At 50.8% G+C, this 12,892-nt stretch overlaps 1 protein-coding gene across 3 annotated transcripts in view; it reads right to left on the bottom strand.

Annotated features, from left to right (window-relative positions):
* SPDEF (SAM pointed domain containing ETS transcription factor) overlaps positions 1-12,892 on the bottom strand; it is a 28,402-nt gene that overhangs the window by 4,298 nt on the left and 11,212 nt on the right. For all 3 annotated transcript variants that reach the window (XM_050953087.1, XM_050953085.1, XM_050953086.1), the window contains exons 2-5: positions 5,770-6,261; positions 2,180-2,377; positions 1,977-2,024; positions 1,065-1,205 (exon numbers count right to left, since the gene is read on the bottom strand). In XM_050953087.1, the coding sequence (XP_050809044.1) occupies positions 1,065-1,205; positions 1,977-2,024; positions 2,180-2,377; positions 5,770-6,235 (853 nt within the window). In that variant the 5' untranslated portion in view covers positions 6,236-6,261. The remainder of the gene's footprint in view (positions 1-1,064; positions 1,206-1,976; positions 2,025-2,179; positions 2,378-5,769; positions 6,262-12,892) is intronic.

Below are 12,892 nucleotides of genomic sequence, written 5' to 3' on the forward strand. Positions count from 1 at the left end.
TCAGGAGGTCATCTAGTCCAACCCCTTGCTCAAAGCAGGACCAATCCCAGACCCTCTGAGAGGCAGCATAGTCCAGTGGGCAGAGCGCAGGACTCGGGGAAACTTGGTTCTAGTCCCAGCTCTGACATGGCTCTGCTGGGTGAACAGTGACAAGCGACTCCCACTTTCCATGTGGCCATTTCCCCTCTCACCCTTCATCTGCCTCGTAAAGTCTTTGGGGCAGGGACTCTAGGGACGTGTCTAACACAGGCAGTGGCAGTGAACCTCCAAGCCCAGCTCAGTAAACTCAGGATCACATGGTTTATGCTAAGAACAGCTGTGAAGACGTTCAGCATAGAATCATGGAAGATCAGGGTTGGAAGGGACCTCAGGAGGTCATCTAGTCCAACTGCCTGCTCAAAGCATGACCAATCCCCAACCAATCAAAAGCATTGGGCTCGGAAGCCTAGGGCATGGGGCGTGGGACTCACAGCCTAGGTTGCAATAGCTACATGTCTACAGTAGGGTGAGCCCCAGAAGCGTAGGATGAGCCCCAGGAGCGCCTGTCGACCTGAGCTCAGAGGCTTGCTGCCATGCACAGGGTAGACACACCTGCAACATGGAGAGCCTTGCGCACTCGGGTTTGATCTAGGCACTACAGGAATCCAGGATCAGGAGCCCAGTTTCACCAGGAAGGAAGTTTAGGGAATGGAAAATAGCGCTCTGGGTCCCACAAACTCACTGAGGGATGGAGTTTGGGGAAAGATAATGGGAGATTCAGATTTGTGTCCATGGCAATGAGTACCTTAGTCATATAGAGAACCATAGCCTGAAACACCCAGGCATAGCGCCTCATTCTGATCTCACTCTCACTAGTGTAAAATGGGAGTAACTGGGCTTGATTTTCTGGGTGCAAGGAGAAGAGCAGGGCAGAAAATCTGGCCCTCTGGACTAACGGAATGATGACAGTAGATTCTGGCCCAGAGAGCTTTGGGTTGGAGCTATGAGACTTAACACTGTGGGGCCTAGGAGCATAGATACAAAAAGTGGCTTTGAGTTCCCCAGGAGGAATCAACAGCCCCCACCTTTCTCCTTATTGAGCCAGCGAATGAACCGTCCATAGTGATGAGGCTTCAGCAAAAGCTCTTTGAGGAACTGCCATAGGTGGATGGGCTGGCCTGAGCAGGAGGAGTCCACCTCGCTATCCGTCCAGCTCTCGTCACCCGCTGCGGCAGAAAGGAAGCACAATCCAGCTGTTAGTCGCTACCAGCAGAGGAGCGAGTGGCTCTGGGGACTGGGAACAGAGGGAGTCTTTCCTCTTCAGCTTGCCCAGGTCATCACGACTCATCAGTGGCCAAAAATGGAGGAAGGATGGGTCAGTGGGCAGGGCAATAGCCTGCGACTTGGGAATCCCAGGCTGAGTTCCCTACTCTGCCACAGTCTCCCTGTGTGATCCTGGACAAGTCACTTAGCCTTTCTGTGCCTCAGTTCTCCAGCTGTAACGTTGGAATAATAGCCCTGCCCTGCCTCCCAGAAGTGTTGTAAAGACTGAGATTGTCAGCTCTTTGGGCTGGGACCATCTTTTTATTCTGTATTTGTACAGCACCTAGCACAGTGAGATGCTAGTCTGTGGCTGGGACTCCTGAGTTCTACAGTAATAATACATTAACAATAAATACACACCAGAGACGCACTCCGATATCACGGTAATGAGGGCTATATAAGTATCTGGGATAGATCTGATAGTCATTTCCCCTTTGGGTTTGTTATTAACCAGGCTATTATTGACTAATAAATAGTGTATTATAATTACCACTCTGAGAATTAATGATGATTAACATATTGGTCCTGATTAAGAGAGAAGCAACCCCTGAAATAACTGGGGACCCAGTCACTGAATTGTAAGAGGGAAACAGGTTCATTGACCCTCCTGCTGCACCCCCAGCTTCCCTCCTACTCCTCCTTGCTTCCTGTCCTCGGCAAAGCTGGGAACTCACCACAGTACCGCATTTCTCCGGGTGCAGCCTTCTCCTTCATCCAGGCAGCTGGAAGGGAAGCATGGTCAGTGTCAGAGAGGGCACGAGCGTCAGGCGAGGGGAGCAGAATCCACCCGCTACAAAGCACACCGTTCCCATGGGTAACACGGTTAAGGAAACTTTGCTGTGCTCACCCCACCTCCTCCAACTCTGCCAGCGTGTACCTGATTTCCAGATGTCCAGGTGGGCATGCAGCACGTCCCCGCACACCAAGGAGCGCTGACGGAACTGCTCCTCTGACATGGCACACAGATCCTTCCCAGACAGGTCCTGGAAAGATTTCCCGATCTGGGGCAGTCGGTACTGGTGCTCGGTCCATAGGATCCACTTCTGGACATTTCCTGGACTCCAGTCCGCCGGATCTGTGGAAGAGAAACAAAACGCCCCACCCGGTCCTGGTGAGCGGGGTCAGGGGACACTTCCCCTCCAGAGAACACTCTGCAAGGATTACAGTAACAGAGAATACTGCACCCCTCCCATGCTAAAAGGACAAGGGAGCTGCTTCAGCTTGGAGGAGCAGTACTCCCTGCCTGTTCCACCTCCTGCATGGCTGGGACAAGGAAACTACCCCTCCAGTTTCAATCTTCTTCAACCACTGGAAACGTGGATCTTTGATCCTTTCCTGGGTTCCCTGCCTCCTCCTTTGCCCCATCCCCCTAGGAACCAGATCCCTTTCCTGCCAGGGGAATGCCCTACCTGCAGAAAGTCCCTGCCTCTACTGGGAGAGAATTCAACACCAGTCAACAGATCTCAAAACCCACAGATCGTGGGGGTGCAGGGGCAGGGGAAGGGAGCATCAGAAGCACCCTTCACCTACTGTACAGGGGAGCCTCCCCAGTGCAGGCCCGGCCTGGCTGTAAGGAGTGAGTCTCTTTGCACCAAGCCCAGCAAGCACACTTTCAAATGAACAATCCAGTCAGGAGAAGAAGATGGACTGAATGCCCATGGTGGAAGCAACAGCATCATGACCTGTCCGAAGGGCTGGTTCTCCTAAAGGGGCACATTTGTCCCTCGCATGCCAAATCACTTTGTTCCCCATCACCACTGTTTGTGAAACAGCAACTCCCTCTGGAAGAGCACCTGGTTTGGGGAGCCCAGCAGGGCTATGCACTCAGCAAGTGGCTACTGCATGCACCCACATAATAGGGCAAATCACCTTCCCACAAGCTGCAAGATTCAAGGGTTCAGTGGATGGAAATCCACATAGCCACGCTGACTGCCAATTGGACCAGTGTAAGAGCCAGTCCAATATTCTTAATGCCTCAGTGCAAAGGCTTTATAGATGCTTAAGAAACTCCAAAGGATACAAAATATTTCAAATGCAGCAAGAGACCGGCCAGAGTTCTGTGGTGGTTCTGAGCATCCAAGCCCAGAGAGTTTGGTCTGGGATTCCAGTTCAGGCCCCGCTCCAGCATTAGAGGAAGAAACCCTGTGAGCTATTTGAGACAGTGCTCCCCCCAAATATATGGGGAGATCCTTAAAGTGTGTACATTCACACAGCGCCATTGATTTACACCAGCTAAGGAGCTGGCCCAAAATTCGTCACGCCAGAGGAACTCAGCCTAGTAAACCAAACATACCTGCCCCCAGGGGCTGTGCATTACTACTGGAGACTTTGCCACCTTTGCTCTCTGTCCCAGTGCACCTTGCAGAGTCCTTTACAATCAGCGCAAGGCAGGGGTTAAAATGCTCAGCATGGTTTTCATGATCTAGCTGGGACTCTGTTTCTGACTCCAGCCGTTTCTCCTACAGGCCCCAGCTCCCAAACCCCATCGCTGACAGTGCTGCCAGCTGCGGGAGCTGGATCAATGAGGCGCTGTTTGCAGTGGCCCGAGCTCGCTGCTGGGTTTGGCTCTTCAGAGAGGACGTGCACGGTGCACTTTTGCACCATTGGAGCGAGAAGGCCCTGCTCCTGCTCCCACTGAATTCAGTGAGAAAATGCCCATTGATTCAGACAGGAGCCAGCTCAGGCTCCTCTGAAGATCAGATTGCTCATTCTGGTTCATTTTAAATCCCATCAGGACTGGGGCCAGATGGCTGCAACCCTGCTGTAGGCTGCTTGTAACTCAAGGCACTTCCCCAGATATCTTATGCCATTGCATTTAAACACATGTGCCGGATGATTTTAGAGACAGGTACGAACCATAATGCAACATTTGGGTCCAGATTCTCAGCCCCCACACCATGAATCAAGGGTATTTGCATTAGGGGGAGTTGGTCCCTTCCCACCATGCCACGATTCCTTGGCATGACTTTTTTTTCCTCTCTACGGTGCATGTGATAATTTAAGATTTCACTATCACACCCCTGCAGCCTAACCCTGCTCCCTGTTTGTGCCACTAGCAGTTTTACCATTGATGTCAACGAAAAGCAGGCTCCAGCCCCTTCCCCACCATCACCCCAGAACAATCACCTGAGAGGACAGTTCTGTTAGACACTCAACATTCCATCACCAGCTCTCCAAAGAAAAAGACAGACAGACAGACAGACCCATCCGGCTGCTCCCTTCCTCACCCGCCATCCACTTGCTTAACACACGTGACTTCAAAGACACTTTTCAACCCTGGGGAAGAGATTCCCCCTGCAACCTAGTCAAATATATTTCACATTGTCATAGACATGAGAGATGGGAAAAATCCGCTAGCCCCTATAAATCCAGCTGCCCCGGCCTCTGGGGAGAACAGAATATTCTGCTAGTGGGAAGCATCTAGAAGACTGGGGTAGGAACTATGAGGCCACATCTACACTATTGCTACTACAGCAGCAGAGTTATGGCGCTGCTGCACAGCAGTGTAGATGCTTCCTACATCGACAGAAGGGGATTTTCTTTTGATGTAGGTCATCTGCCTTTCCAGTGGTCGTCGGAAGAATCCTACACTGGGGGTTAAGTTGACCCAACTACAATGCTCAAGGTGTGAAATTTTTCACAGTCTTGGGCAATGCAGCTAGATCGACCTAAGTTTTAGGTGGAGATCAGGCCTCAGACTCTTTCACCCCCAGCCCCTACCTGTTTGAAAACTTTTGGCACTGCTGGAATCCAGATGTGCCAGATGTTGCCCTCTCGGGGCCTTACTCACACCCCACTCACTCTGTCACAACCCAGCAGAATGGTTTGATTATTTAAATTCCTGTCAAATAAATGGTTTTGAACAGAAAAAAAGGAATCCATGTGGCTGGTTTTGGCTGAAGAATGTTGTGCCAGGAAAGTCCACAGAGGCTAGTGGGGGTGTCTTTCCTTTGACATCCCCAGCCCCTGGAAACGTGACTCAGCTTGCCCTGGAGGAATCCCAGCAAGGGGTGAGGAAGGAGCCCAGCCTCCATGGCCCAGTCAGTCTTTGGCCTCTCTGCTGAGAGTGCCCACAAGGGGGACAATTAGGACCTGACCCAAAGCTCACTGAGGACAACAGAAACACTCCCATTGCCTTCCAAGGGCTTTGCGTCCAGCCGTTAACGCCGGCTGCCCTGTGAATACTAACATACACAGCACATCCTGGTGCTTTCTGGTAACTGTAGAGGGCCCGGAACTCTCGAGCCACTCCACGGACATCCTGGACCAAGAGCCAACAATGCTTTTCACCTGCTGCCGAACCTAATCCAAACCAGCAAGCAAGAGGTGACAAGCTCCACAGCTCAATCTGGAGCCCCCTGAGCCTCCGGTCTCCCCACAACAAGGCACTGAGTTCTCCTTGGCTCCCTAAATCCCCCCCCACACACACACACAGAGCAAAAGTAGAGAGACAGAAGGGGCACCCACCTGCTGCAATGTTGAGGAGTTTGCAAGCCGTCTCAATGTCCTTTAGCACTTCGCCCACCACCATGCTCTGCACCTGCTCCAGTGAGTGCTCCTCCAAGTGGAGGCTCTCCTGGTAGTCCATGTCGGGGCTCAGCCCCAAGCCCTGGCTGTCGATGATGGGGCACTGCTCTGGCTCCTTCTGCCCTTCGCCCCTGCCCCCTTGGCCGCTGCCCTGAGGAGTCTCCCCCAAGCCCTTGGGCACCCAGCTGGTGTCCTCTGAGTAGAGCATATCGAAGTAGTGGAGGTAGAAAGTGGGCAGAGTCTGCTCGGGTGTGGCAGGGGGGCTGGGGCTGTCCAGGGAGCTCCAGCTCTGGGTATCAGGGTCTTGTGCAGCAGGGGGCTTCTCCAGGCTGGTCAGCAGTAGGGCGTCCTGCGGGGCGATCCGGCCATGAGGCAGAGCCGTCAGCCTCTGGCCTGCGCTGCCCATCACTCTGCCCGGGTGCGTCTCCAAGTCTGTCAGCCACCAAGGGGTGGAGAGAGAAACAAACCAACAAGCACCAGTCAGAAAGAGCTGGGGCTTGATAAAAATTCCTGCCTTTCTGCCCAGTGGTCAGGCACAAAGGGGGAAAGCTAAGCCTGTTAGTGGGAAAGAAGCCTCCAAAGAGACACTCGACGCCCTAAGAGACCCCCAGATGAAAACAGGTTAAATAGCTCTTCACAGGCCTGGGTGACTCCTTCGCTTCTGGGTCATTTGGCAATCAGGGGGTAGGAGGAGAGTGGGGAAAAGCCAATCTGCCTGGAATGATCAGATACCAAACGTGAGGGAGAGTCATTCCTGATCAGGGTGGTAACTTTCTGGAGGAGGTAGGAAGGAAAATGGTGTGGGGTAAATAAGCCCCTTCCCGCAGTCGGCTGGGGTGGGTGGGTGAGCTGAACCCTGTTTGGGACAATGAAGCCGTCAGCCTTGGGTGGGGAACTGTGCATTCCTCGGGAAGAAATGGACACACAACCAGAGACGGGTGTGTGCCTGGGAAATCTGGTTTCTGAGCACCCTGACTTGGACAGGGAGAGCATCTCTGCCAAGAACCTGAACATTAACCGGGCACAGCTGTTCCCCATCACTGGGTAAAGCAGGGCAGGAGAGATGCTGCTTGTAGCAGGGTTAGATAGAGCCCTACATCTCAGGCAGAGGTTGGATTCTAGAACGTTCCCCCTCACTGCATCTGCTCCCAGCTGGGCCTCTGAGGGCCTATCAGTTAAAATAACAGAGACAAGGCCCATCCAAGTGGGGCAGGGACCATTGTTTTGTTCTGTGTTTGTACAGCACCTAGCACGGTGGACTCCTGGTCTGGGACTAGGAGTCAAAGGCACTGCAATAATACAAATCAACCACAATCACAATAAATAATAAAAAAATGATCCGAGTGTAACCAACGAAGCAGCCCTTTACATGGGCTTCACATCACCAGCAGGCCCAGGGCACATCTACACCAAGCGAGGAAATTGTTGCTGGGCCGCAGGACTCCACAAAACGGTTGCTTCTCTTTTGACTTTGCTATGGCTCAGAGCCTCATAAAGCCCCTAGCATGGCTGCTGGGTGAATTTGAGGCATTGCAAGGGATTCCAAATCCTGGCTTGCTGCAATATCTTTTCACCTAGGGCCAGGTTTACAAAGAGATTTAGGCATGTAATGATGGCACCTAGCGAGATTTTAATAAAAGCACCTAAGCAGGTTCGGCACAGAAATCCCATTTGATGTCACTGGGAGTTAGCCATGTAACTTGCTTAAGTGTTTTTCACTAGGTGCCTAAACCCCTTTGTAAGCCTGGTCGCTATCATAGGCAGGGGCTGAGAATGTTGTCCTGAAGGACACTGCTCTCCACATGGGGATTCTCAAACAAGATCTAGGCCTCAGTGTATCCACTACTATTGCACCGGAGGGCAGCCCACATGATTACTATGCCAGAATCATGTGATTGCCTATCATTAGGGGCTTGATCGGCATGGACACCAACAGTAGTTCAGACCCTAAATGGGTGAGGCACTGGCATTTCTGGCAGCACAGGTCCCACAGAGATAAGCATGGTATAAAAACCCTGCACAGAGTGGCTGGAGATTAGACTGAGCCTCAGTTATAAGGCAGGCACCCCATTTCTCATGTCACTTCCATGAGGAGACCCTCTGATTTCAGAATACCTGGCGCTGTCTCCATCAGACTGGAAACGCGGCATAAACATTTTTAATGTAAGAGTAATTCAGCCCTGGAACAATTTCCTAAGGGTCACGGTGGATTCTCCATTGCCGACAATTTTTAAATCAAGATTGGCTGTTTTTCTAACAGATCTGCCCTGGGAAGTATTGTGGGGGCAGTTCTTTGGTCTGTTATACGGGTGATCAGCTAGATGATCACATTGGTCCCTTCTGGCCTTGGAAATCTATGAATCGGATGACAGGGCACATGGCAGCTGATATCTCCTGGCCATGAACCCCTTCAGCCCCCGTTGGCATGAACTTTTTGCACTTGTTCTTTTCTTTTCAGAGCACATGTTTAAAAGCCCAGTTCCATCTGTCTCCTGCATGCAGGGAGCCCTGGACTCTGCAGAGAAGAGGAGGAGCCTGCTGAATTTCCCTGGCAACCGCAGGAAATGTCTCCATCAAAAGAGAAAGCCTGATAGTTCCCTGAAAGGAGTCCTGAGGCTTTAAAGAAAAGAGCCCTCTGAAATGAGTGTGCCATTAAAAGGGCACCGTCAGGGTCAATTGTATAGCTGTTTGCACGGCCCGTGCTTTTCTTTGTATGGGGATTTTCCACCTTTCCCCCTCCTCCCCACCAACAAATGATTCCCTGCTCTTTTCCCTCAAAATACAGCAACTCAGTGCTGGTAAGGGACTCTACAATAACAAAGCAGCATACACAGCCGGGTATCGCCAATCAGTCCTACCATAATAAACCAGACCATCCAGCTCAAGACACAAGTGATCCCACAAAAACAAACCAGTGCACACAGACCACAGACTTTGGGGGCAGGGACCGTCTTTTTGTTCTGTGTTTGTACAGCACCTAGCACACTGGTGCCATGGCAGTCACTCCTGTAATACAAATAATGAACAGTAATAACGGCACACACAAGTGACCCTACAATAGCAAAGCAGCGGATGTACTTGTGGGCCGTTGCTCCAAAGAGACCCTACAGAAACAAATCAGTCCACGCAGCAGGCCAGCACACAAGCGACCCTGCAATAAACAAACCAATGTACCATGGAGAACGGGAAAATGTCGGTGGGTAAGCAGATTGCAGTGCGATGTTTCCCAGTGAGTATTATATAAAAAAAAAAGGCAGCAAGAAAACAATAGCAATGAAGATACTTCACTGGGTTCCTTTAACACAAAGGATGAAGCTGTGAATCCTGAGTTTATTCAAGCCCTTCTAGCCAAATAAACGTATCCTTTGTGTAGGAGAGATGTTATTTACCAAAGTGTTCTGTACTGCGTGTTACTATCTCTGTACATTTTTCAATGTGCCAAGAAAATTTCATTTCCATTCTGCTGCTTCTAGCGAATGGGCTGGTCCCATGTCCGCTCCGTGCAGTCAGTGATGGTTGGTAAATAAGAGATAATTAAATGTCATTAATAGCCGCAAGCTAGACTCCCATTAACCACAGATCTGCCAGTGGAAGGGGTGGGGGTGGGAGGAAGGATTAGACATCTGGAAGGTTTACGTTGTTACAGTTCAAGTCATCCTTCAGACAAAGCCAGGAACAAAGTCTGCAACAATTTTAACAGCAGCAATGCTTAACACTTCCCCAGGGCCTTGCATCGCCAGTGTGCTTCACAAAGGTTCCCCAGTTATCCCCGAGAGAGGAGTTTTATTATCCTTCGGCCAGGACCTCCACTACTGTAAGTCACCGTTTCTCCATTGAAGTCAAGTCCTGGCCCCCTGCAGTGAATATAGGGAAACTGAGGCACAAGGAGATTAAATAACTTGCCCAAGGCCATGCAAAATAAGTAGTGGAGTTGGGGTTAGACCACAGGAGGTCTTGGTGCCAAATCCTGTGCACTGACCACTGTGTCATCTTGCTGCCTCCTTTCTGACCTCAGAATCCCAAAGAGCCAACATTTCCCAAGGGCTTTTTGCAGCACATAACTGAAAGCCCCATTTTTGAAAACAAACATCTTCCTACACCATGTGCAAGGGAGGCATTGCACAGCGATGGCCCGATTTTCCAAAGACTCAACGTTCATGGGGCCCCCCAGCCTGCTGGGCTCTTCTGAAAAACCTGGCCCCAAATGCTTCAGTGCTTGTATTGGAAAAAAGAAAATATATACAGCCTGGCCAGCTCGCAAGCAACCCTACGATAACAAGCCAGTGTGTGGATCCCACTGCTCACAAGAAACCCCATCTACAGTACGAAACCCAGTGCATGCAACCCTAGCCTTCACACGCAATGCTGCAACCATCATTCAAGGACAGCTCTGCTATACAGCTACCATCAAACCCTTGAAGGCAGTAACTACTTTTGTGCACAGGTCTCAGATGCTGCATCGTAACAGTGCTGAATCAACGAACAAGCAGGAAGAGGCTGACTATACGAAGAGCTTCTGCTCCTGTGCATACCATATACACACAGGTTTGTGAGGTGCTCGGGTATTATGATCATAGGAGCCCAGGTAAGTCCCTAGCACATATAGATAAACAGATACACACACACACACACACACACACACACACACCATGCAAATATCCCCACACACATATTTACACAGCGCAATCACATACCCATACAGAATTAGATCCCCAGCTGGCATCAATTGCCCTGGCTCATGGACGGGCAATGGAGCTATGCTGATTTGTGTCAGGTAGGGATCTGGCCCTATAGACCTTAATAATCAATAGCCCTGAGGAATACAGAAATACTAGGCTGTCCTTAAGTGGTGAATTTTGCTCAGAAAGGAGACTTTTAGAAACATGACGGAATGTCACAGCGGCCCCAGAAACAGGCTTGACCTTTCCAATCAGGCACCCACTAAGGTGATCCTCCGCAGAGCAGGTGCTAACCCCCCTGCTGCCCAGCAAATACTGCATTTTCTCTGATGCTCCGGAGGCCAGAACTGAGGAGTCCCTAGTGAGGGGGCCCCATGCCTCCCAAGAGGCAGCAGGTTTCCCTGAGAGATGCTGCTCAGTTCCAAACCTCTAGTTTATTTGCTCTGGATTAGATTAAGACTTTAAGAGATCAGCCTTAAATCCAGCCCCATGCTGCTCCCTGCACAAAAGGGAAGCTGGTAACAGCTTGCAAGGCCCTAGCCCTGAGAAAGCCCTTTGCAAACCCGAGATGGTGTGGTGCTCCTTGGAAGTGGGATTAGATCCCGGCACCACCTTCCCCACAAGCAGAGGGCTAAATAACTGCATGCACTTTCTTTCTTTATGTCCCTGGGCTCTGGAACAATGGCAGACCAGACTCCTGTGGCCTGTTTGTCTCTTGGGACCTTCCCCTGGATCTCTGTCTTCCCCTTCCTAATTCCAAGCTTCTCTGCTCAAGTTCTCTCCAGGCCCTCAGCAAAACAGCATTTGGTGCACTCGGTGTCTGCAACAACTTGCATTCACGCACAGCAGCTGTCCCAGACATCTTGCAAGCCTGGGTTGCCACAACCAGGGCAAAGTCTATCCGTCAGGTCTGGCTAAACTGGTTGCAGTCTGCAGCAGTTCTCACTCCTCCATGTACACAAAGCATTTGCAGCTGCAGCAGCTCAGCCATACCCCCCCCCATTCTATCCCATAATGCAGTTTTACTTACTACCCCAAAGTCACTGGGGCCAGATCTCCAGCTGGTGTATCTCCATTGAAGTCAATGGCATAATGCTGATTGACACCAGCAGAGGATCTGGCCAACTGATCCCAGTAACAGTGCTGGGTGCTACAAGAAAGGAGATCAGGAGTGCTAGGAGGGACATGGACCTACATCTGTGTATGTAAGGGAGGTGCAGGGAACCCTGTTCTCTAAACCATTATTAAGTCTCTGATGCAAGAGCCACTGTAGAAACGCACACCCAATTACTGCCCAGCAGTCACGATATTCACGCTAGCAGACGCACATCAAACAGATAGACAGATTGAGGCAAAAGCAGCACAGCTGGTGCCAAATGGAGGCTCTAGGGCCCAAGAGGCATTGCCAAGTTTGGGGACAGAGGACAAAGAAACAAGGTGAAACTTCTAACTAATCAGCCCTGCCCTTTCCTTCCACCTCACCCCACCCCACCACCCCTGGCTGGGAAATTGTAGGCCAGAGCCCCTGGGAAACAGAACCTGGCCAGGAGCAGAACCTCTGAGCTGTGGGAGAGAAAAGCCTAAGTAATCATCTGACAAAATGTGCTGTACTCTAAGGGTGGGGACCTTTGTTTGATTTTCTCTGGCTTTGGCATCCAGGAGGCTGCTGCTGAGGCCTTTATGGGCTAGGTGGGGAAGTATTTACTCTGAGAAGCCGCTTTAAGCAAGAGAGAAACAACAGGAGGAGGAGGGACCAACTGCGGGGAAAGCTCAACTTTCCTCTCACACGTCCACTCCTGAACAGCATCTACCCAAGATGTCAAACCGCAACCCTGCTTCCAAGGCCAGGGTGTCACACGGAGGCTGGGTTTGCAGATCAGGGCTCCTCAGGCAGCTTGTATATATTGATATAAGGGTGAAGAACCCCCCAGCTGGAATACATCAGCGAAGCTCCTTCAGGGTCAATGACAGACACCCAGCTAGTGTACAATGGAGTCAATGCTAATGTAGTCTATAAAGCTATGTCAAGTTATGCCCCGTGTCTGAAAACAGGGCCCAGGATTTGTAATTTAAGACCATGCTCTCTCTTTCCTTGGTTTGTTTGCTTTCATCTCATCTCATCTCCCCTCTGTCCCTTTACTGCCTTTTCCTCCTCGCATTTATTCACTCTTTGCTCCTCCCTCATTTGCATTATCCCTTTCCCCTTCCTCCAGCCTCACACATCTCTTTAGCCTCGGACATCTCGACCTCTGTGCTAGAAGTTAGCTCTGCATCTAATGTGGGGTGGTTTTTTTTTCTCCACCTCTCTAATTTCTCCCAGCCAAGCAGCTGCAGAGAGAGCATTCAAGCACAGGGCATGAGCAAACAGTTGTTAATTGCAAAAA

The sequence above is a fragment of the Gopherus flavomarginatus genome, chromosome 5, assembly GCF_025201925.1.
Source record: "Gopherus flavomarginatus isolate rGopFla2 chromosome 5, rGopFla2.mat.asm, whole genome shotgun sequence".
In the NCBI taxonomy this organism is placed as follows: domain Eukaryota; kingdom Metazoa; phylum Chordata; order Testudines; family Testudinidae; genus Gopherus; species Gopherus flavomarginatus.